This window comes from Macaca nemestrina, chromosome 7 (genome assembly GCF_043159975.1).
Source record: "Macaca nemestrina isolate mMacNem1 chromosome 7, mMacNem.hap1, whole genome shotgun sequence".
Taxonomy (NCBI): domain Eukaryota; kingdom Metazoa; phylum Chordata; class Mammalia; order Primates; family Cercopithecidae; genus Macaca; species Macaca nemestrina.
This window is the reverse complement of record NC_092131.1, coordinates 55,325,747-55,351,312: the sequence shown is the minus strand read 5'-3', so window position 1 is coordinate 55,351,312 and position 25,566 is coordinate 55,325,747. Positions and strand designations below refer to the sequence as shown.

General features: G+C 38.3%; 1 protein-coding gene across 2 annotated transcripts in view; it reads left to right on the top strand.

Moving 5' to 3' along the window:
- LOC105481814 (serine/threonine/tyrosine interacting protein) overlaps positions 1-25,566 on the top strand; it is a 55,267-nt gene that overhangs the window by 5,922 nt on the left and 23,779 nt on the right. Inside the window, exons 2-5 of one of the 2 annotated variants that reach the window (XM_071100180.1) lie at positions 12,881-12,972; positions 14,836-14,868; positions 16,759-16,812; positions 21,707-21,804. In XM_071100180.1, the coding sequence (XP_070956281.1) occupies positions 14,851-14,868; positions 16,759-16,812; positions 21,707-21,804 (170 nt within the window). In that variant the 5' untranslated portion in view covers positions 12,881-12,972; positions 14,836-14,850. The remainder of the gene's footprint in view (positions 1-12,880; positions 12,973-14,835; positions 14,869-16,758; positions 16,813-21,706; positions 21,805-25,566) is intronic. The other variant, XM_011741563.2, reaches the window with a different exon arrangement.

Below are 25,566 nucleotides of genomic sequence, written 5' to 3'. Positions count from 1 at the left end.
TTTAGGCAACATTTCTTCAGAAAAGCTTTTCCTGTTTGCTAGTTGCTCCAACTCCTTTCTTCATCCCCTAGACTGGTTCACTTCCCCAGGTACTATAGCACTTGGTACTTTAATAATACTTACCTTTGTAACACTTACAATTTTTGGTCATTGTCTATTTTCCATTTAGACTGAACCTTTCATAAGAGAACTTAGATATTAGGAAGAAGGAGCAGCTGATAGTACCATTTTTTAAGCAAATTGATTGTAGCTGGGGCAGTAGGTTTTATAATTTAAAAGTTAATGTTTTATCTTCTCTTCTGATAGAAAATGAAATATTTATTTACATTGCAGTTTGGCAACTTTCCATGTTTCTCTTTCCATTTTTCTTGTGGATCCCATAGTACAGGATCAAAGATAGGAATTACTTAACATACCTGGCTGAGGATTCCTTTTCTAGCTCCTTTATTTAGAATGGTGCTTTTTAACCCTTCCTTACTGTAGAGTAAGGAATTTTTTAAAAATACTGATGCCTGGACCTTACCAGCACCTATTACAGTTTAATTTGTCTGAATGAAGCTAGATGGTTCTAATGTGCAGTCAGGTTTAAAAATTGCTGGTTTAGAAAATATCTTACTCGAGTGCTCTTCTGCCCCTGCAGTCCCTGCCCACCCTCTCTTTTTATTTGAGTGAAACATTTTGTTTTCTCCTTTGGTTTAAGCAAAGATCAAGCTTGGTGTGGGAATTAAAGGAAAAGGACTTTGGAGGGGTTTACCTATTTTTTGTAGCAGAGAAACTGCAATACTAACTTTTCTGTTTTGTGGAATGTCCCAGTGTAAGTCTAGTATTCTGATGATTTTTTTCTCCCCCAAACTGTTGCCCCCCACCTCCAGCCTATGTAAAATTTGTATTCTATTTTAGTATTGTGTATATAGGATTCGGCACTATCCTCAAACATGTGAACATATCACCTGTGGATAAAGGGGGACTACTGTATTTGTAAAAGTTCATATTTCATATTTCAATCCATATAAGAATTTTTTATTTTATCTAATGGTTACAGTCTATATCCTTCACTGATGTGTTTATTTGAGGGTCTTTGGACATTTTTGTAACTTTTTTTCCTATCCAAATGCAGTTTTATAGATCATGTTTATGGGAAGGAAGAAGATAACTCAGAAGGATGTTTTAACATGTGGTACCTTTTAGCGCATGTTGATTGAAAGATTTTCACTTGTGAATTAATTTCTCTCAGAATCATGGTGTGTTTCACAATAGAGGGTTATTTTGGTTTATCTGGCTTGCCTTGGTTTGGTAAATGTGGTTGAAGTGCTTGGCTACTCATAAGGTTTGGGGAATTGATTGTACTAATTAATTACAATAGTAGCTTAAAATAGATCATTGGTGGTGATACGAAGATGCTTCCATTAATACCACGGTTTCTAAAATGATAGATTTCAGGAGTAGTGTGGGTAGGCTGAGATTAAGAATTAAGTGTGATAGTGGTAAGACTTGGTTATTAGACACGTGTTCAGACAGATGGATATGTGGTAGAAGAAGACTATGAGCATTCAGACTTAAAATCTTGATTAGTAGGATCCATAGACAGGCAGGGTTTTTTTGTTTGTTTGTTTTTGTGTGTTTTTTTTTTTTCTTGAGACAGAGAGTCTCAAGAAAGAGAGACTCTTTTTTTTCTGTCGCCCAGGCTGGAGTGCAGTGGCAAGATTTCGGCTAACTGCAAGCTCTGCCTCCCGGGTTCACGCCATTCTCCTGCCTCAGCCTCCCTAGTAGCTGGGACTACAGGCGCCCACCACCATGCCCAGCTAATTTTTTGTATTTTTAGTAGAGACGGGGTGTCACCGAGTTAGCCAGGATGGTCTCGATCTCCTGATCCCGTGATCTGCCCGCCTCGGCCTCCCAAAGTGCTGGGATTACAGACGTGAGCCACAGTGCCTGGCCGACAGGTAGGTTTAAGGTTTGTTCTGTAGGTAGTAATCTGGGTTAGGGCAGCGAAGAAGGTGGATTCTGAGATCAGCATCTGATAATAACACCAGGAATAGTTCCAAATGAACTTTTCTGTGAGAGAAAGCTTTCTAGGTTTCAATGGATCCATACCTATTGCAGTAATTATGTTCTCTGAAGAAGGCTTATCTGTCCTGTGACTAGGAATATTTTCATTCCCTCCTAGTATACAGCTTGCTTTTCCCTCTTATAATATCTTCCTTGTATATATATCAAGAGAGTCTTTCATGTTGTATTACATATAACCTTATGGAAAGCTCAAAATTTATTTGAAGCCTCTTGTTTTGCTAAAAGGTTCAGGTAAATTTTGCATTCTACCCCATATGTACCTGTTTGTTTTAATATAAAAATTGTTTAAATTAGTAACCAGTGAAAGTACTGTTTCTCCCTAAAGAAATTTTTTGATAAAATTGATACTTCAGTAGTTTTGAGTGTCTTTTGGCGTGTTGCCAAATGAAAGTGTTGAGGAAATGCCACTGCAAAATATGACACCTTGGTAGATTGATTAAGTTGGAAACACTTGCAAAGAAGCAAATGGGGAGAAAGCCTTCTCTGAACTCCTATTATCTACCTAAGGACAGATCATCCAAAAGAAGCTCAGTTTGCTCCTAGGGAGTTTCATCAACCAGGGAAGATTAACTCTTATCACTGGAGAGGAGAGTAAAAGTCAGCACCACACCCAAACTGTCACAAAGTATCATCTGTTATTATTCTGAGGGCCCATTTGCCTTTCTCCAGAATTATAGTAGCTTAAAATAGATCATTGGTGGTGATATGAAATTGCCTATATACCCCTACCCCCATCCTATAGAAAGGATATATAGGCTCTTAAATATCACTGTTTTGTTTTGTTTTTTTTTTTTTGGTATACACTTTTCTTTCCTGTGATACCCCATGTACATAATAAATTTCTATACCTTTTCCTTTTCTCCTTTTAGTTTATTTCATAGACTGGTTTTAAATATCACTGGCTTTTTTTTTTTTTTTTGGTATACACTTTTTAAAAATATCACTTTTTTTTGTACACTTTTTTTCCTGTGATACTCCCATACGCATAATAAATTTATATACCTTTTCTCCATTTAGTTTATTTAATACACTGTTACTGAATCCTGTCGGTAGAGGGAAAGTCTTCCCTCCCTTACACAAGTATTTCCCAGAATATATGTACACTATTCCTTGATATGTGTTACCCTGTTTTTTTTTCTTTAATTATACAAAATTTAGTGATTTCACTTCAGATAAATCAAAAGTATACCTTTCTTTAATTGATTTTCTTCTTTTTCACAGCTCTGACAAGTTGCTTCAGGAAGATAAGGCTGGCTGTTAGACTACTTAGGAATCTTTTAAAAAGAAAAACAAAGTCAATAGCATTTAGTGCAGTAGATCTCTGAAATGCATCTAGTTTGTGCTTATTCTGTGTCAGGCACTGTGCTTATCATTAGGAGTACCATGACTAAAAAGAGTCTTTGGCCTAAAGTCTTTAAAAACTCTTTTCTTTTTCCTTGTTTCATTTCCTTTTTTTTTTTTTTTTTTTCCCCTTGAGATAGGGTCTGTCTCTGTTGCCCAGGCTGGAGTGCAGTGGCACCATCGTGACTTACTGCAGCCTCAACCTCCCAAGCCCAAGTGATCTTCCTGCCTCAGCCTCCCAAGTAGCTAGGACCTCAGTCATGCACCAACACTGCACCTGGCTAATTTTTAAATTTTTGTAGAGATGAGATCTCCCTATGTTGCCCAGGCTGGTTTTGAACTCCTGGGATCAAGCCATCCTCCTGCCCCAGCCTTCCAAAGGGCTGGGATTACAGGTGTAAGATACCATACCTGGCAAAAAGACTTATGTATAAAAAGATTACCATAACACATTAGTAAGTTAAAGAATCTGAGCTGGGCGCGGTGGCTCACGCCTGTAATCGCAGCACTTTGGGAGGCCGAGGCAGGTGGACCATGAGGTCAGGAGTTCAAGACCAGCATGGCCAAGATGATGAAACCCCATCTCTACTAAAAACACAAAAATTACCCGGGCGCTTGTAATCCCAGCTACTCAGGAGGGTGAGGCGGGGAATTGCTTGAACCCCAGAGACAGAGGTTGCAGTGAGCCAAGATCGTGCCACTGCACTGCACTCCAGCCTGGGTGACAGAGCAAGACTCTGTCTCAAAAAAAAAAAAAAATCTAGTAAACAATTATGTTTCCCTTATTGCTGGCTTAGAAATTACATGCTTTATTTCTATTGTGTTAATATCCATAACTTAATCATTATTTTATGCAGCCAATATTTGTTTAATTGTAACTATATGTTTGCCGTAAAGTTCATTCTTACATTGAAAGACTGTGTAGTGTATTGATTAAGAGAATGAATTCTGGATTCAGACTATCTGGACCCAAAATCAAGTTACTTAGGTTCTCTATGACTAAAATAGACAATGATAGTATCCTTTCTTCAAAGAACATCTTAACTTTTTTTCTTGAAAGATATTTTTCTGAGCATATATTCTTAATTAACAGTTATTTTTGTCCTGCCACTTTGAATGAATTATTCTTGTCCTCTGGCTTCTTTCATGCAATTGAGAAGTCAATGTCCATCTGATTGTCCTTCCTTTGTATGTAATCTGTCTTTTGTCTAGATGATTTTTTTTAATAAAAGTGAAATTTATGTAGTATAATGTACAAATAATAAGTGTACAATTCATTGAGTTTTGATAAACATACACTAGTGTAATCTACCCCATCAAAATACAGGAATATTCTATTAGCATAGAAGGTTACATCTACTTCCAAGCATTTCCTCTCCCATTCCACAACAGGCAACCAGTAATCTGATTTCTATCAACATAGATTAGTTTTCCTTGCTCTTGAACTTGATACAAATGGAATCATGCAAATGGACTCTTTTGTGTGTGGCTTTCTTCACTGAACATAATGTCAATGAAATTCATCCATGTTGTTGTGTTTATGAGTACTCCGTAGACTTTTATCCCTGAGTACTATTCCATTGTATGAAGAGACCATAGACATTTGAGTTCTTAGAGACTACAATAAATAAAGCTGCTATAAATATTCATGTAGAAGTCTTTGTGTGGGTATATGTTTTTATATATGTGTGTGTGTGTGTATGTGTGTGTGTGTGTATATATATATATACATATGTATGTAAAGCCTAGGAGTGGAATGGCTGGGTATTATAATAGGGTAGGTGTATGTTTAACATTTCATTTTACATTCCCACCAGCAATGTATGAGAGTCCCAGTTGCTCCACATCATCACCAGCATTTGGGGTTGTCAGTCTTTTTAACTTTAACCATTCTAATGGTATGTAATGATATCTTTTGATTTTATTTTTGAGTTTCGTGTGTGTGTGTGTGTGTGTGTGTGTGTGTGTGTGTGTGTGTGTGACGGAGTCTCACTCTGTCACCCAGGCTGGAGTACAGTGGTGCAATCTCGGCTCACTGCAACTTCCACCTCCCAGATTCAAGCAGCTCTCCTGCCTCAGCCTCCCAAGTAGCTGGGACTACAGGCGTGCTACCTCCATGCCTGGCTAATTTTTATATTTTTAATAGAGACAGAGTTTCATTATGTTGCCCAAGCTGGGCTCAAGTGATCCGCCTACCTCAGTCTCCCAAAGTGCTGGGTAATTTACAGGCATAGGCCACGGAACCTGGCCTACTCACTGATTTTTAGTTTCAATTATACTTCTTATTTCTACATATTCTGTGTTTTTCAAAATCATTTTCTTAGTCTTTGGTCATATTTTGATACCTAATTTCTTTAAATTTTTTATACTTTTCATTATTGCTTATAATATATGCAGTTTTGTAAGTGTAACTCAGTTGTTTCCGCTTCCTATGGTGGCTCACTTCCTGTTTTTAAATTAGTTTCTGATTGTGAGCTTGTTGGGACTTTATCTGTGTGAATTATTTCTGATCTAGGTTTAAGGTGTGTTTTTCTAGAGAGTATGTATTTGCTTCTTCCAGGAATCCAGGATGCAATCTACCCAGAACCACTTACATTAAATTCTCACTTGGCCTCACAAAAGTAATTGAATTCTAACCCCAAACTTGAGTGGATGCCAGATTGTGATTAGGAAGACCCCACTCCACCACACCAATACCTACCCAGAGCCAAAGCTAGGAAAGACAAGAGTACTCACTTCTATGGGATGAGTTGAATTTTTGGTTTTTTTTCCTTCCCTAGTTTATCTTTCACTGAGGATGTTGCCTTTGGGAGTTCCAGCTTTTTGGTCTTGATATGAGTTCAACGTTGAGCAGATCACAGACTTTGTCTTGTGTTTACAAGTACATTTCCATTTAAAATAAGGCCATAGTGAAGATGTAGAACAACTAGAACTCCCATACATTGCTGGTGGGAGTGTACAATGGTTTTGGAAAAGTTTTGGCAGTATGTAGTAAAGCCAAACATAGTTCTACCCTGTGTCAAAAGACAAAATTACAACAAATTTAGCTTAAAAATCTAACTGGCTTTTATTAGTGGTTCATCTATCAGGCAGTGTGTCATCAAAAGATTTAGAAAAGGCATTTCAGTGTGCTGTGCAGAGGAGGCTGGATTTATAGGCAAAATCTAGCTAAATAAAGCAGAAATGAAACAAAAAGTAGATTGGTCATTTCCAAGTTAGTTTCTTTGTAGTGTTGAAACAGAGGGGACTTCCTTATGCTGGCTCAGGATAACAGGCCTCCTCTGATTGATTGCTATGAATCTTTTGGATTTGTTTTTTTTTTTTTTTTTTTGAGATGGAGTTTCACTGTTGTTGCCCAGGCTGGAGTGCAATGTCATAATCTTAGCTCACTGCAACCTCCGCTTCCAGGTTCAAGCGATTCTGCTGCTTCAGCCTCGCAAGTAGCTGGGATTACAGGCTTCTGCCACCAGGCCCAGCTAATTTTTGTATTTTTAGTAGAGACGGGGTTTTACTATGTTGGCCCAGCCGGTCTTGAACTCCTGACTTCAGGTGATCCACCCACCTCAGCCTCCCAAAGTGCTGGGATTACGGGTGTGAGCTACCACGCCTGGCTTTTTGTTTTTTTTTAAACTGTCATTACTCAGGGTTTATAGTCTACTACTATATTGCTGAGAACAGTTTTCAAGATTAAAAACGAAAATGCTTTCTGTTTCTCTTAATTTAAAAAAACCTGAGACGCTCAAGCCTGTAATCCCAGCACTTTGGGAGGCCGAGACGGGCGGATCACGAGGTCAGGAGATCGAGACCATCCTGGCTAACACCGTGAAACCCCGTCTCTACTAAAAAATACAAAAAACTAGCCGGGCGAGGTGGCGGGCACCTGTAGTCCCAGCTACTCGGGAGGCTGAGGCAGGAGAATGGCGTAAACCTGGGAGGCGGAGCTTGCAGTGAGCTGAGATCCGGCCACTGCACTCCAGCCCGGGCGACAGAGCGAGACTCCGTCTCAAAAAAAAAAAAAAAAAAAACCTGAGACAAAGCTTCCAGAGCGAGAATCAGACAGCAACACTCGCTGTTCAGCAATATTCTATCTTCTGCAGCCTCCGCTGCTATACCCAGGCAAACAGGGTCTGGAGTGGACCTCAAGCAAACTCCAATAGACCTACAGCTGAGGGTCCTGACTGTTAGGAGGAAAACTAACAAGCAGAAAGGACACCCACACCACAACCCCATCAGTACATCACCATCATCAAAGACCAAAGGCAGATAAAACCACAAAGATGGGGAAAAAGCAGTGCAGAAAAGCTGGAAATTCGAAAAATCAGAGTGCATCTCCCCCTCCAAAGGAAGGCAGCTCATCGCCAGCAACGGAACAAAGCTGGACGGAGAATGACTTTGACGAGTTGAGAGAAGAAGGCTTCGGTCGATCAAACTTCTCAGAGCTAAAGGAGGAACTACATAACCGGCGCAAAGAAACTAAAAACCTTGAAAAAAGAATGGATGAATGGATAACTAGAATAATCAGTGCAGAAAAAGACCTTAAAAGAACTAATAGAGATGAAAACCATAACACGAGAAATATGTGACAAATGCACAAGCTTCAGTAACCGACTCGATCAACTGGAAGAAAGAGTATCAGCAATCGAAGAACAAATGAATGAATTGAAGCAGGAAGAGAAGTGTAGAGAAAAAAGAGTAAAAAGAAATGAACAAAGCCTCCAAGAAGTATGGGATTATGTGAAAAGACCAAATCTACGTCTGATTGGTGTGCCTAAAAGTGATGGGGAAAATGGAACCAAGTTGGAAAACACTCTGCAGGATATCATCCAGGAGAATTTCCACAATCTAGCAAGGCAGGCCAACATTCAAATTCAGGAAATACAGAGAATGCCACAAAGATACTCCTCGAGAAGAGCAACTCCAAGACACATAATTGTCAGATTCACCAAAGTTGAAATGAAGGAAAAAATGTTAAGGGCAGCCAGAGAGAAAGGTCAGGTTACACACAAAGGGAAGCCCATCAGACTAACAACGGATCTCTTGGCAGAAACTCTACAAGCCAGAAGAGAATGGGAGCCAATATTCAACATTCTTAAAGAAAAGAATTTTCAACCCAGAATTTCATATCCAGCCAAACTAAGTTTCATAAGTGAAGGAGAAATAAAATCCTTTACAGACAAGCAAATGCTTAGAGATTTTGTCACCACCAGGCCTGCCCTACAAGAGATCCTGAAGGAAGCACTAAACATGGAAAGGAACAACAGGTACCAGCCATTGCAAAAACATGTCAAAATGTAAAGTCCATTGATGCTAGGAAGAAACTGCATCAACTAGCTAGCAGAATAACCAGCTAGTATCATAATGACAGGATCAAGTTCACACATAACACTATTAACCTTAAATGTAAATGAACTAAATGGTCCAATTAAAAGACACAGACTGGCAAATTGGATAAAGAGTCAAAACCCATCAGTTTGCTGTATTCAGGAGACCCATCTCACATGCAGAGACACACATAGGCTCAAAATAAAGGGATGGAGGAAGATCTACCAAGCAAATGGAAAACAAAAAAAAACAGGGGTTGCAATCCTAGTCTCTGATAAAACAGACTTTAAACCATCAAAGATCAAAAGAGACAAAGAAGGCCATTACATAGTGGTAAAGGGATCAAGTCATCAGCAAGAGCTAACTATCCTGAATATGTATGAACCCAATACAGGAGCACCCAGATTCATAAAGCAAGTCCTTAGAGACTTACAAAGAGTCTCAGACCCCCATACAATAATAATGGGAGATTTTAACACCCTACTGTCAACATTAGACAGATCAACGAGACAGAAAGTTAACAAGGATATCCAGGAATTGAACTCATCTCTACACCAAGCAGACCTAATAGACATCTACAGAACTCTGCACCCCAAATCCACAGAATATACATTCTTCTCAGCACCACATCGCACTTATTCCAAAATTGACCACATAGTTGGAAGTAAAGCACTCCTCAGCAAATGTACAAGAACAGAAATTATAACAAACTGTCTCTCAGACCACAGTGCAATTAAACTAGAACTCAGGACTAAGAAACTCAATCAAAATCGCTCAACTACATGGAAACTGAACAACCTGCTCCTGAATGACTACTGGGTACATAACAAAATGAAGGCAGAAATGAAGATGTTCTTTGAAACCAATGAAAACAAAGACACAACATACCAGAATCTCTGGGACACATTTAAAGCAGTGTGTAGAGGGAAATTTATAGCACTAAATGCCCACAAGAGAAAGCAGGAAAGATCTAAAATTGACACCCTAACATCACGATTAAAAGAACTAGAGAAGCAAGAGCAAACACATTCAAAAACTAGCAGAAGGCAAGAAATAACTAAGATCAGAGCAGAACTGAAGGAGATAGAGACACAAAAAACCCTCCAAAACATCAATGAATCCAGGAGCTGGTTTTTTGAAAAGATCAACAAAATTGATAGACTGCTAGCAAGACTAATAAGGAAGAAAAGAGAGAAGAATCAAATAGACGCAATAAAAACTGATAAAGGGGATATCACCACCGACCCCACAGAAATACAAACTACCATCAGAGAATACTATAAACACCTCTACGCAAATAAACTAGAAAACCTAGAAGAAATGGATAATTTCCTGGACACTTACACTCTCCCAAGACTAAACCAGGAAGAAGTTGAATCTCTGAATAGACCAATAGCAGGCTCTGAAATTGAGGCAGTAATTAATAGCCTATCAACCAAAAAAAGTCCAGGACCACACGAATTCACAGCTGAATTCTACCAGAGGTACAAGGAGGAGTTGGTACCATTCCTTCTGAAACTATTCCAATCAATAGAAAAAGAGGGAATCCTCCCTCACTCATTTTACAAGGCCAACATCATCCTGATACCAAAGCCTGACAGAGATACAACCAAAAAAGAGAATTTTAGACCAATATCCCTGATGAACATCATTGCAAAAATCCTCAACAAAATACTGGCAAACCAAATCCAGCAGCACATCAAAAAGCTTATCCACCACGATCAAGTGGGCTTCATCCTGGGGATGCAAGGCTGGTTCAGCATATGCAAATCAATAAACGTAATCCAGCATATTAACAGAACCAAAGACAAAATCCACATGATTATCTCAATAGATGCAGAAAAGGCCTTCGACAAAATTCAGCAGCCCTTCATGTTAAAAACTCTCAATAAATTTGGTATTGATGGAACATGTCTCAAACTAATAAGAGCTATTTATGACAAACCCACAGCCAATATCATACTGAATGGGCAAAAACTGAAAGCATTCCCTTTGAAAACTGGCACAAGACAGGGATGCCCTCTCTCACCACTCCTATTCAACATAGTGTTGGAAGTTCTGGCTAGGGCAATCAGGCAAGAGAAAGAAATCAAAGGTATTCAGTTAGGAAAAGAAGAAGTCAAATTGTCCCTAGTTGCAAATGACATTGTATATTTAGAAAACCCCATTGTCTCAGTCCAAAATCTCCTTAAGCTGATAAGCAACTTCAGCAAAGTCTCAGGTTACAAAATTAATGTGCAAAAATCACAAGCATTCTTATACACCAGTAACAGACAAACAGAGTCAAATCATGAATGAACTCCCGTTCACAATAGCTTCAAAGAGAATAAAATACCTAGGAATCCAACTTACAAGGGATGTAAAGGACCTCTTCAAGGAGAACTACAAAGCACTGCTCAGTGAAATAAAAGAGGACACAAACAAATGGAAGAACATACCATGCTCATGGATAGGAAGAATCAATATTGTGAAAATGGCCATACTGCCCAAGGTAATTTATAGATTCAATGCCATCCCCATCAAGCTACCAATGACTTTCTTCATAGAATTGGAAAAAACTGCTTTAAAGTTCATTTGGAACCAAAAAAGACCCCGCATTGCCAAGACAGTCCTAAGCAAAAAGAACAAAGCTGGAGGTATCACACTACCTGACTTCAAACTATACTACAAGGCTACAGTAACCAAAACAGCATGGTACTGGTACCAAAACAGAGATGCAGACCAATGGAACAGAACAGAGCCCTCAGAAATAATACCACACATCTACAACCATCTGATCTTTGACAAACCTGACAAAAACAAGAAATGGGGAAAGGATTCCCTATTTAATAAATGGTGCTGGGAAAATTGGCTAGCCATAAGTAGAAAGCTGAAACTGGATCCTCTCCTTACTCCTTATACGAAAATTAATTCAAGATGGATTAGAGACTTAAATGTTAGACCTAAAACTATAAAAACCCTAGAAGAAAACCTAGGGAATACCATTCAGGACATAGGCATGGGCAAGGACTTCATGTCTAAAACACCAAAAGCAACGGCAACAAAAGCCAAAATTGACAAATGGGATCTAATTAAACTAAAGAGCTTCTGCACAGCAAAAAAAAACTACCATCAGAGTGAACAGGCAACCTACAGAATGGGAGAAAATTTTTGCAATCTACTCATCATCTGACAAAGGGCTAGTATCCAGAATCTATGAAGAACTCAAATTTACAAGAAAAAAACAACTCCATCAAAAAGTGGGCAAAGGATATGAACAGACATTTCTCAAAAGAAGACATGCATACAGCCAACAGGCACATGAAAAAATGCTCATCACCACTCGCCATCAGAGAAATGCAAATCAAAAGCACAATTAGATACCATCTCATACCAGTTAGAATGACAATCATTAAAAAATCAGAAAACAACAGGTGCTGGAGAGGATGTGGAGAAATAGGAACACTTTTACACTATTGGTGGGACTGTAAACTAGTTCAACCATTGTGGAAAACAGTATGGCAATTCCTCAAGGATCTAGAACTAGAAATACCATATGACCCAGCCATCCCATTACTGGGGATATACCCAAAGGATTGTAAGTCATGCTGCTATAAAGACACATGCACACGTATGTTTATTGTGGCACTATTCACAATAGCAAAGACTTGGAATCAACCCAAATGTCCATCAGTGACAGACTGGATTAAGAAAATGTGGCACATATACACCATGGAATACTATACAGCCATAAAAAAGGATGAGTTTGTATCCTTTGTAGGGACATGGATGCAGCTGGAAACCATCATGCTCAGCAAACTATCGCAAGAACAGAAAACTAAACTCCGCATGTTCTCACTCATAGGTGGGAATTGAACAATGAGATCACTTGGACACAGGAAGGGGATGATCACACACCAGGTCCTATTGTGGGGAAGGGGGTAGGAGGGAAGAATAGCATTAGGAGATATACCTAATGTAACTGATGTGTTGATGGGTGCAGCACACTAACATGGCGCATGTATATATATGTAACAAACCTGCACGTTGTGCACATGTACCCTAGAACTTTAAAGTATAATGAAATAAATAAAAATAAATCGCGTGGTAAAAAAAAACAAAAACCTGTCTCTCATTGTAGGATTATTATTCTCTCTTTTCATTACAGATGGATACCATTTCTACCTTCTGTGTTAAAAATGCTTTCTGGGCCAGGTGCAATGGCTGACTCCTGAAATCCCAGCTCTTTGGGAGGCCGAGGTGGGTGGATCATGAGGTCAGGAGATCGATACCATCCTGGCTAACATGGTGAAACCCCGTTTCTACTAAAAGCATACAAAAAAATTAGTCTGGAGTGGTGGTGGGCACCTGTAGTCCCAGCTGCTCGGGAGGCTGAGGCAGGAGAATGGCATGAACCCGGGAGACGGAGCTTGCAGTGAGCCGAGATCGTGCCACTGCTCTCCAGCCTGGGCGATAATGCAAGACTCAGTCTCAAAAAACAAACAAACAAAAAATTACTTTTCTGACTTGGAGAATCTGGGTGAAGGGTAAATGGAATTCCTTTTACTATTTTTGCAACTTTTCTATAATCCTAAAATTATTTCAAAATAAAAGGTTAAAAAAGTATTTTCCAGACTACTTTGGAAACCTAATTACTAGTAATAATTCTGAGTTTTAAGCAACCAACTTAGAAACTTTTGGAATGCAATCAATCCATTAACAAATGAGGACTATCTGTACTGTAATTTTTTTTTTTTAAGACGAGGTCTTTAGTCTGTCACCCAAGCTGGAGTGGTGGGGTTATCTCGGCTCATTGCAACCTCTGCCTCCCAGGCTCAAGCGATCTTGCCACCTGAGCCTTCTGTGTAGGTGGGATAACAAGCAGGCTCCACCATGCCCCAACTAATTTTTTTCTATTTTTAGTAGAGAAGGGGTTTCACTCTCTTTCCCAGGCTGGTCTCAAACTCCTGAGCTCAAGCAATCTGCCTGCCTCAGCATTCCAAAGTGCTGGGATTACAGGCATGAGCCACAGAGCCTGGCCTTCTAGTCTTATTTCGATTCTTCATTTCAATTTACTATAGTTACTTTTCTCTTTTTCTAACTTTTTAAAATATTTTTTATCTTTCACCATTGACATTTTGTGTTATTTTACAGCTTATTTACATTGGTCTGCATTCCAAAGACAAAACAAAGTCTCTTATCTTTTGTGATATGTGTTAAAATAATTGAACTAGACAAGAATGTTAGGACCAAGTGAGGTGTAGGAAAGGCTCTTTGATAAGCTTTTGGCATTTTAGATAAGAGATGGCAAGTACCTATGACACAGCATTTTTCTTTTATCCATTTCAGGTATTATTTGTTGTTGGTTTTTTTTTTTTTTTTTTTTTTTTTTTTTTTTTTTTTTTTGAGACGGAGTCATGCTCTGTCGCCCAGGCTGGAGTGCAGTGGCCGGATCTCAGCAAGCTCCGCCTCCCGGGTTCACGCCATTCTCCTGCCTCAGCCTCCCAAGTAGCTGGGACTACAGGCACCCGCCACTTCGCCCGGCTAGTTTTTTTGTATTTTTTAGTAGAGACGGGGTTTCACCGTGTTAGCCAGGATGGTCTCGATCTCCTGACCTCATGATCCGCCCGTCTCGGCCTCCCAAAGTGCTGGGATTACAGGCTTGAGCCACTGCGCCCGGCCTCAGGTATTATTTGTTGATCAGACATTCTTCTTGCTGTCTTGGACTACACAGTGTTTTAGGTATCTATTGTCAGTTGATTAGAGTTGGCATGAGAAACAAAAAAATCTAGTGACATCTCTGACTTAGAAGATCAGTTTTGGGGAGAATCTTCTGGAATATCTATTCTATTCTTAAGTTTAATGAGCAATTTCATCCATTATATGAAGTAATATAATAATTCTGGAAGCCTAGTTATTTAAAGAATGCCTTAAGCTTTGTTTCTTGTCACTTCAATTTTCAGATGTTTGTGAAACCAAGTCTGCTATTTTAATAAAATATTCTTAAAGTATAATGTAACTTTAAAAAATCTGCATACTTGTATGTCACATCTTTAGCCTTTAATTGGGTGACTTTTTAAATGTTATCTACTTTTATTCTTATGTTTTCCTCCCCTTTTAAAGGAGTGGACCTACCCTATGAGACGAGAGATGCAGGTATGGCAACCTTTTGTTTGTTCAAACCAACCCATGTTATTGTAGTAACAACCTCAGTTTATAGGATTTGAGACCTGCTGATTCATGATCTGTAGGTTCATCATTATGTATTTTAAATAATTATTTTAAATATTTAAGGTTAATCTTGGATCTTAAAAAGATGGGAAATTAGAGGAATGTAATAATAGGTGTTTGTACTTAATGAGTCACTTTCTCTTATTATTATTATTGTTATTATTATTATTATTATTATTATTATTTTGAAACTGAGTTTTGCTCTTGTTGCCCAGGCTGGAGTGCAGTGGCACGATCTCGGCTCACTGCAACCCCCGCCTCCCAGGTTCAAGCAATTCTCCTGCCTCAGCCTCTTGAATAGCTGGGATTACAGGCATGCGCCACTACGCCTGGCTAATTTTGTATTTTTAGTAGAGGCAGGGTTTCTCCATGTTGGTCAGGCTGGTCTCGAACTCCTGACCTCAGGTGATCACCTACCTCGGCCTCCCAAAGTGCTGGGCTTACAGGCATGAGCCACTGCACCTGGCCAATGAGTCACTTTCTTTTTCTTCATGTGAAAAATTGGATACTATCTTTGTATTCCTTTTGAAAGCAGTTTGCTTTCTCTGTTTGTGTAGATAGGGAGAGTTCACTGTACAACAAATAAGCATTGTTCATTTTGTGTCCGATTTTCAATCAACTTCCATAATTAAGTCTTTTAGAAGATCAAATTGAATACTTTCAGTTTGGAATGAATTAAATGATAGCTAACTCTCATAGCAACTCATTTTCTTTTGCATTTCATACTTTTTACAGTGAGGTCTGTTTGCCCCAGGATTAAGCAGTATCTTGTTCCTGGGAATCCCATGACTTCTAAAAATCTGTTACTTTTCTCTCTTAATGAAAATTCACTTTGAAAAAATATGTGAGTAACTATGAGGCATTTTGTTTGGTGCTATGAGGAATGCAAAGATGACTAAATGTAATTTCTGCCCACAAAAGCCTGGTGGGAGAAATCAGTTTTATATACAAATAATTATGACTTATAGAACTGAACTATAAAGTTACTGTTAGTATCTGGGATGTGATATATCCAGACTGAAAGCTTTCTATATTGAATTTACATAGAATAAATTTGAATTCAGCTTCTGGAAGGTACATATTTAAATTGTTGAAATTTTGTCAACTGGCAAATATTTGAATTTGGACTTTTTATGTTACAGTAATAATTTGCTTCTATCAACTATAGATAATAGTTTTAGGTCGGGCACAGGAGTTCATGTCTGTAATTCCAGCAGTTTGGGAGGCTGAGGCAGAAGGATCACTTGAGCCCAGGAGTTCCTTATCAGCCTGGGCAACATACTGAGACTTCATCTCTGTTTTTTAAAGAAAAAAAAAAAAAAGATTAAAAAAATAGATAATAGTTCCAATCTTGTTGTATCTTGTGTTGCTTTTGATTTGGCCAAATAAGGTTTTGTGTAGGTTTAAAAGGATGATTTCCTTTATGCCTATTTTATTTCCAGATTTTAGCAGATAATAGAAGTAAAATTTAAAAGATTTTATTAATCTAAAACGCAACATTACAATGTACTAATTCCATCCAAACTGCTTATAAAAAGCTCTGTAAGTTCACATATCCAACTTTTCAGAGCTGTTGATATAAAATAAAGCTGTTTAAATAAAACTTGAGTGTCTTATTCGATATTATAAAGCATGCCTGCATTTCTCTACCCAATCATTTGCTCATTGTGGATAGGAAATGCTCCCTAAATAACAAACTTTTAAGCAAATTGTTTTAACAACTATGAAAACACCCTACAAATTCAGTTATATGGTACATAGTCTTATAGATTTAAATTGCTGATGGTAAATACCTCAATTTTTTTTTTTTTCTAGGAAATTTTACCTGGATTGTTCTTAGGCCCATACTCATCTGCTATGAAAAGCAAGGTATGAACTTTGTTAGATTCACCAAGAGAGACTTTTATTAACCAACTTTTCTTGGGTAAGTTTTTTGGCAATAAAGAGTTTTATTTTAGGGAGCATCCACAAGTACTGTCTGTTAACAGTGATTGTCACTTTGGAGTACCTTCCTCTTTCCTTATTTTACTAGACCAGTAGTTCTCAAGTGTTTCACCACAAATCCCATAGTTTTTGTTTTTTCCTCATGAAATTTGTATGTTTGAAAGATTTACCAGATAACTGACCTTTAATAACTTACTTACTCTCTAAAATACTAGACATCTGTAATTGCTAATCATAGCTTCAGAACAATATGAGGTATACTTAAAGCCCAAAATAAGGAATTTCTATGTTTAGTTAAACCTTCCTTATCAAGGGTAAGACTGTGTGTGTTAACTGAAAGTGATTCACCTTAGTTGTTTTGCCAGCCAGACTTTAGAGGGCTGGTTGGTATCCCTAATCTGAAATTTGAAACTTTTTGAGCACCAGTATGTCACTCGAAGGAAATCCTCATTGCAGTATTTCAGATTTTGGATTTTTGGATTAGGAATGCTCAATTATAAGTATAATGCAAATATGCAAAACAAACAGAAAAATACAAACTCTGAAATACTTCTGGTCCCCGGCATTTTAGATAAGGGATATTCAATCTTTATAGATATTCTACATAGTCAAACTTTAATGGACTTACTCAGCTGCAGTTAAAATAGGTAGATCTCATTTTAATATATTCTTACCACTTCTAAAAGATTCAGTGCTGGCCGGGCGCGGTGGCTCAAGCCTGTAATCCCAGCACTTTGGGAGGCCGAGACGGGCGGATCACGAGGTCAGGAGTTCGAGACCATCCTGGCTAACACGGTGAAACCCCGTCTCTACTAAAAAATACAAAAAACTAGCCGGGCGAGGTGGCGGGCGCCTATAGTCCCGGCTACTCGGGAGGCTGAGGCAGGAGAATGGCGTAAAAACCCGGGAGGCAGAGCTTGCAGTGAGCTGAGATCTGGCCACTGCACTCCAGCCTGGGCGACACAGCGAGACTCCGTCTCAAAAAAAAAAAAAAAAAAAAAAAAGATTCAGTGCTACTAATTCTCTTTGAGTTACAACATGAAACGTACCACAAATGTCTTTCCCCAATACTTTGCCTGTTCAGAAGTCAGTATACTTAAACTGTGTTTGATATCTCTGTAATTTAAAATGATGTTCTTAGGAATTTAACCGGTTTTAAAAGGTCATTGATTTTGAAACTTGAAGGTTTTTTTGACTGCTGAAACATGGCTAAGAGTAAACCTGGACATCCTGATGACTTTCTGCTTAGTTGGAAAGATAGGGAGTTAGTAAAAGTAAGTACTAGGGAAAGGACAGGGCAGGTAACTATAGACATAGCTATAATTTATTTTGTAAAAGACTGATGTAAACAAGGTTATTGTCCATATAATTTGCTATTCACCAAGTACTAGTCTTCCAGATCGTTTTAGATAATTTTCATTTTTAAAATTTCCATTGTACTTTATAAATATACATACAGTATTTATCACATTGAAGTATTTGTTTAAAGATCTGTCTCCTCAATGGGAGGCTGAGGCAGGCAGATTACATGAGGCCAGGAGTTTGAGACCAGCCTGGCCAACATGGCAAAACCCTGTCTCTACTAAAAATACATAAATTAGCTGGTTATGGTGGTACGTGTCTGTAATCTCAGCTACTTGTGAGGCTGAGGCACGAGAATTGCTTGAACCTGGGATGTAGAGGTTGCAGTGAGCCAACATGGCACCACTGTACTCCAGCCTGGTTGACGGAGTGAGACTTTGTCTCAAAACGAAACAAAAACACACACCAAAAAAGGTCTAGTTCTTTAAAACTTCTTCTCTTGAAATGTCACCATGGTCTTATTAGAAAGAGAAAAAGCCTCTATGGCAGTATTTTATATTTCCCACCCTAGGTAACCATAATATAGCCCATATTTGTTTTCATAGCATTATCTGAAAACAACAACAAAAAATAATAATGGAGATAAACCTAAATGGATAAACTCCTTTTTAAACACTCATTTATTGTTATTATTATTTTGTGAGAGAGGAGTGGGGTCTCGCTCCGTTACCCAGGCTGGAGTACAGTGGTGTACTATCATAGCTCACTGTAACCTCAAACTCCTGGGCTCAAGCTGTCTTCCTGCCCCAGCCTCCCAAGTAGCTAGGACTACAGGCACACACCCCCATGCCTGGCTTAATTCTCAAATTTTTTCTAGAGGTGGGGTCTGGCTGTGTTACCCAGGCTAGTCTCAAATTCCTGGCTTGAAGTGATCCTCCCACCTTAGCCTCCCAAAGCACTGGGATTACAGGCATGACCCACCATGCCTGGCCACATTTACTTAAGTATATCTTTTATTAAATTCAAATACAGTTTAAATAAAAGAGTCAAATTTAGGGCCTTTGTAACTAGTAAACTATTTCTTTTTGTAAAGTTTTTCTGTTGTTTTTAAATGTGAGGTAAGGTCATAATTTGCTTTATATTAGGTTGGTGCAAAAGCAACTGCCTTTGAAAAGTACAAAATAATTCTATTCGCTGTTACGTTAGGGCTCTATTTTGATAGTTTATTTTTACTTAGTAGTAGTCTAATGGGCCTTCAAAGCTTGTTTAAGCATATTTATACATAATTATGTGCATCATCTTGTACTTTCTCACATTCATAAAGTAGATAAGAAAACTCCATAGGTCATCAAGTATACACGAAGGACTTAATTTTGAATTTGTTGTGGAACTGGCACAAGTCTCAATATAGAACATTGGTTAATTATTAAGCTTACCAAATGCTTATCTCACTTTCCCTAACTCAGGTTATACTCAAATACAAAGATAATTGAATTCTAATCTATGCTGACATAAAACTTGCTGCAGAAATTAAAACTTAAAACTTGAAAATTATATTGTCTTAGCTCAGGCTGCTCAAACAAAATACCATAGACAGGGTGGCTTAAACAACAGACGATTATTTCTGAGTTCTGGAGGCTGGGAAGTCCACAGTCATGGTCCGGCTCTGGTGAGGACCCTCTTGCTGGTTTGCAGATCCCTCCCTTCTTGCTGTATCCTCACACAGCCAAGAGAACGAGTTCTTGCCTCTTACAAGGGTACGGATCCTGTCATGGAGGTTTCTACCCTCTTGACCTCAATTTAAAACTGATTACCTCCCAGAGACTCCACCATCATATCTTGGGGGTAAGGATTTCAACATACGAATTTGAGGTGATGCAAACATTTAGTTCATAACACATAAATTATTATTTTTTTACTTTGCTCATGAATTATTAGTGCTACTGTTTTGTACTATTTAAAATGCAGGAAATGGGAATTAAATATATAGGATTTTAAACTGAATGTGTCAGGAAATTCAAGGTTATCTGATTCTCTTGCCATTGTGATTTGTTAGTTCATTTATTTAACAGATAATTATTGAACACTTAACTAGTTATACATACTTGACACTTAAGTGATTGTATTATACACTTTACACATACTGTGTATCAGTGAGCAAATACAAATCTTTTCTGTCAAGGAACTTAATGCTCTAGGTAATAAAATAACATCTACAAACTAACTTAAACTTATAATCACTTGCAAATGAAAATTTATTTTTTGGTAATTTCTAGAATTGTCATGTTAAATTGCTTTTAAGTATGGAGCCAAAAGCACTATAGGTTGAGTATCCCTAATCTGAAAAATCTGAAATGCTCCAAAGTGAAACTTTTTGAGTTTCAGCATGAAAGCACAAGTGAACTCCAGTCAAAATTTTGTTTCATGCACCAAATGACTGTATGAAATTACCTTCAGAGTATGTGTATGTGGTGTGTGTGAAGCATAAATGAATTTTGTGTTTAAACTTGGATCCTATCCCCAAGACATCTCAGTATGTATAGGCAAATATTTCTTTTTTTTTTTTTTTGAGACAAAGTCTCGCTCTGTTGCCCAGGCTGGAGTGCAGTGGCGCGATCTTGGCTCACTGCAAGCTCCGCCTCCTGGGTTCATGCCATTCTCCTGCCTCAGCCTCTCGAGTAGCTGGGACTACAGGCGCCCACCACCTTGCCCGGCTAATTTTTTTGTATATTTAGTAGAGACGGGGTTTCACTGTGTTAGCCAGGATGGTCTTGATCTCCTGACCTTGTGATCCGCCTGCCTCAGCCTCCCAAAGTGCTGGGATTATAGGCATGAGCCACTGCACCCAGCCAAGGCAAATATTTCAAAATCTGAAATCTGAAACACTTATGGTCCTATCTTGGGACCAGCATTTTGGATAAGGGATACTCAACTTGTATGGAATATAATAACACGCCATTGAAGTTGCCATTTTTAACTTCAGGAAAATTTTTAAATGGTGAAAGGTTAACTAGATTATGTGAAGTATGTAAATTAATTCTGACTCTTAAAGTATACTGGGAGAGGCAAGGAGTTGTCTAGAGATTTGGGCTCAGGTACTGCTGTTAACTAGGTCAGTGATGTCCAAGTATTTGGTAATGTAACTGTTTTATGTCTTAGTAGTCCCCTCTAAAGAATAAAGATTGCAGTCAATATATATAACTACCATTTATTAAACACTTGCTGTGTGTCCCAGGTGCTATGCCAAACATCTTGCATAAAGGCTCCATTAAGCTCTAAAATTATAGGTATGAAATATCCCTGTTAACCTTTTGAGGACATTAGTGTGTTAGTCTTGAATCACTGAAATATCTTGCTACCCACTTCAGGTCTATTATAAAATTAGCTTTAATCCCCTGGACTTAAGCAGAGACTTGGGTTCTGTGTATTTTCAAACATCTGTGTTATATAGTAAGAGGATGTTTGATATTTTAAAATATTCATCTTCCCTGTCCTCCCCCTGCTTTTTTTTTTACAGCTACCTATACTACAGAAACATGGAATAACCCATATAATATGCATACGACAAAATATTGAAGCAAACTTTATTAAACCAAACTTTCAGCAGTTATTTAGGTAAGAATTATTGCTATGATTTGTAAAACACGTATTGAAGATTCATTTCAGGTTTTGTACCATCAGTTTTTTCTGTATATAAAAAATGGGTCGTACAGTACATAGTTTTTTACAATAAATTTTACTTAAAATACTTAAATTATGCCCATAATGCAGAATTCTAAAGGTTCAAAATAGTGTATATTGTCAAGAAGTTTCTTGGAAAGTAAAAATTAAAAAGAATTTAAAAATAACATATACTGAAAAGTAGATTTTAGTATACATTTTTTTATCTCTTGAGGGATAAAGGAATTGAGTATCTAGGGATAGGTACAGGGAAACAACATCTACTATTACCTCTTTATTGGGTAGCTTTCCAGTGTTAGGTTAAATTTATGAGCATATTCTTATAGATAAACTTTTGTTTTTTACATTGCCTTTGTTTTTTTTTTACTTTGTATTTTTTGGAGATTGGTTTATATCAGTATGTATATCAAACTGCTTATTCTTTTTAAGTTGCATTATAATCCACTGTATGGCTATACTAAAATTTATTCAGTCTGTTGGACATTTAGATTGTTTCTGGCCTTATACTAATATGTATAGCATATAGTGACTATCATTGTACATATTACTTAATTTATACATGAGCATATTGATAGGGCAAATTTGTAGAATTGCTGGATATGAGTATGAACATTTTAAATTTTGATAGATGTTGCAGATTGTTTTCCAGTGCATTGTATCAGTTTACATTCCCACTGTCAAGTATATGAGAGTGACTCTTCCCTTGGTATCTCTCCAAGATGGAATTATGAAACATTTTGGAGAGTCTCAAAGTCTAATGGAGTAAAAGTGGCATCTCATTTGATGTTCTTATTTATCTTACAAGTTCAGTTGAGCATGTAATGGTTTTTAATGTTCTTTATTTTTTAACTTCATTTTTAAAATAGAGTATGTTACACCTGGTACAAAAACTCTACTTTTTCTCCTCTAAACCCAGACCACCATGCTCCTCTCTGAGGAGGCAGCTTCTTCCTTCAATATCTATGTAAAAGTATATATGTTAAAAATATTTTAGGCCAGCGCAGTGGCTCATGCCTGTAATCCCAGCATTTTGGGAGGCCGAGGTGGGCAGATCACCTGAGGTCAGGAGTTCAAGACCAGCCTGGCCAATGTGGTGAAACCCCATCTCTACTAAAGCGAAAATTACCTGAGCGTGGTGGCACATTCCTGTAGTCCCAGCAACTCAGGAGACTGAGGCAGGAGAATTGCTTGAACCCAGGAGGCAGAGGTTACAGTGAGCCGAGATCATGCCACTGCACTCCAGCCTGGGCGACAGAGCAAGACTCCATCTCAAAAAAAAAAAAAAAAAAAAAAAAGCTGGGTGCAGTGTCTTACGCCTATAATCCCAGTATTTTGGGAGGCTGAGGGGGGTGGATCATGAGGTCAAGAGATCAAGAATATCCTGGCCAACATAGAGAGACCCTGTCTCTACTAAAAATACAAAAATTTTCTGGGCATAGTGGCGTGCGCCTGTAGTCCCATTTACTCAGGAGGCTGAGGCAGGAGAATCACTTGAACCCGGGAGGCAGAGATTTCAGTGAGCCGAGATTGTCCCACTGCACTCCAGCCTGGCGACAGAGTGAGACTCTGTCTCAAAAAAAAAAAAAATTTAATGCTTTGCTTTATTTTTAAAATGAAACCAATCTATAAATATCTGTATACATACTCTAAAATACATTGTTTGAACATATAATAGAATACTATGTAACCATGAAAAAGAATGTGATATATCTATGTGTTTGGATTTGGGATGATCTCCAAAATAATGCATTGCATGAACAAAGCAGAGTGTGGAACAAGGTGTATATATTCGCAATGTGTTGAGTAAATATATATATACTACATTAAGTATATTTATTCTTGTATATGCATAGAAAATTTCTGGACCAACAGGCTAGAGACTTCATAGTGATTGCTTCTAAGAAGGGAAATTCAGGGCCTGTGATGGTAGAGGGACATATTTTTCTTTCATGTTTTTTTTTTTTTTGAAATGGAGTCTCACTCTGTCACCCAGGCTGGAGTGCAGCGACATGATCTTGGCTTACTGCAACTTCCGCCTCCTGGGTTCAAGCAATTCTCCTGCCTCAGCCTCCTGAGTAGCTGGGATTACAGGCGCACACCACCACTCCCGGCTAATTTTTTTTTGTTGTGTTTTGGATGGAGTTTTGCTCTTTTGCGCAGGCTGGAATGCAATGGCGTGATCTCGGCTCACTGCATCCTCCGCCTCCCAGGTTTAAGCAATTCTCGGCCTCAGCCGCCCAAGTAGCTGAGATTACAGGCGCCCACCACCACTCCGGGCTAATTTTTTTTGTGTTTTTAGTAGAGACGGGGTTTCACCATCTTGGCCAGGCTGCTCTTGAGCTCCTGACCTCTTGATCCACCCACCTCAGCCTCCCAAACTGCTGGGATTACAGGCGTGAGCCACCACACCCGGCCTAATTTTTGTATTTTTAGTACAGATGGTATTTCACCATGTTGGCCAGGCTTGTCTTGAACTCCTGACCTGGTGATCTGCCTGCCTCGGCCTCCCAAAGTCTTTTTCTGTTGTGTATGTGTATTTATGTGTATACGCATAGAATTATTAAAGAAAATGAGAATGTTGTTTTAAAATATCAAACTATATAAGGTGAAACTAATCTTAAGAAAAAACCAACCAAAAAATCATACTGTTCGTTTCTAATGTGTACTGAATTTTTGTTCAAATTATAATGTTGTTGGTGCAGGTTCTTTGTCCTAATGGAAGAACCGTTTCTCCTTAAACTTTTACAGTACTAGTTTTTAGAGATTGGTAGTTCTACTAGTAGTTCTTGACACAGAATATGTTATGCATTAAAATATTTAATTTCATTCTGAGTTAACATTTTTCCTCTGAAGCATTGTTTTATATAACTGGAATTCCCAGTCACTTCAGGCTACAGTCATTGTTGAAATCCTTGTGGGTTAAATCTTGGATTTTCCTCAGATCCTGGGGTTTAGCTTCTGCGGTGTTTTGTTTTGTTTTGTTTTGTTTGAGACAGAGTCTTGTTCTTTCACCCAGGCTGGAGTGCAGTGGCACGATTTCAGCCCACTGCAGCCTCCGCCTCCCAGTTTAAGTGATTCTCTGCCTCAGCCTCCTGAGTAGCTGGGATTACAGGTGTGCACCACCACACCTGGCTAATTTTTATATTTTTAGTAGAGACGGGGTTTCACCTTATTAGCCAGGCTGGTCTTGAACTCCTGACCTCAGGCAATCCACCTGCCTCGGCCTCCCAAAGTGCTGGGATTACAAGCGTGAGCCACCATGCTTGGCCTCAGCTTCTCTGTATTAAAGTCCTGAATTCTTTGAAGTTGTTACCGGGTAACTGATCATTGAAGAACTGTAATTTTTAATGCAAAATTGTCCTTAAAACTAGTTTAATAACTTAGCTAATTGCCTATAGTTGTGTTAATAAACAGTGGTCTCAGGAATGCTTAGAAATGGAAGTTTTTTACAAAATAAAACAAGCTAACATATTAAAAATGCCTTATTTTTAAGTATTTTGTAAAGTGTAAAATTCAAGACAGGTGCTCTCTCAGCTGGTTTTTTGGGGTTTTTTTTGTTTTGTTTTTTGTTTTTGCTTTACTAAAAATTAGTTCAAACGGTGGATGTTTGAGTCATGGTTCCATAGACCATGCCTTCTGTTTTTATTTGTTCCTTCTCTTTTAGACTTTGGACTTCCTCTGAAATGTCCTCTGTAG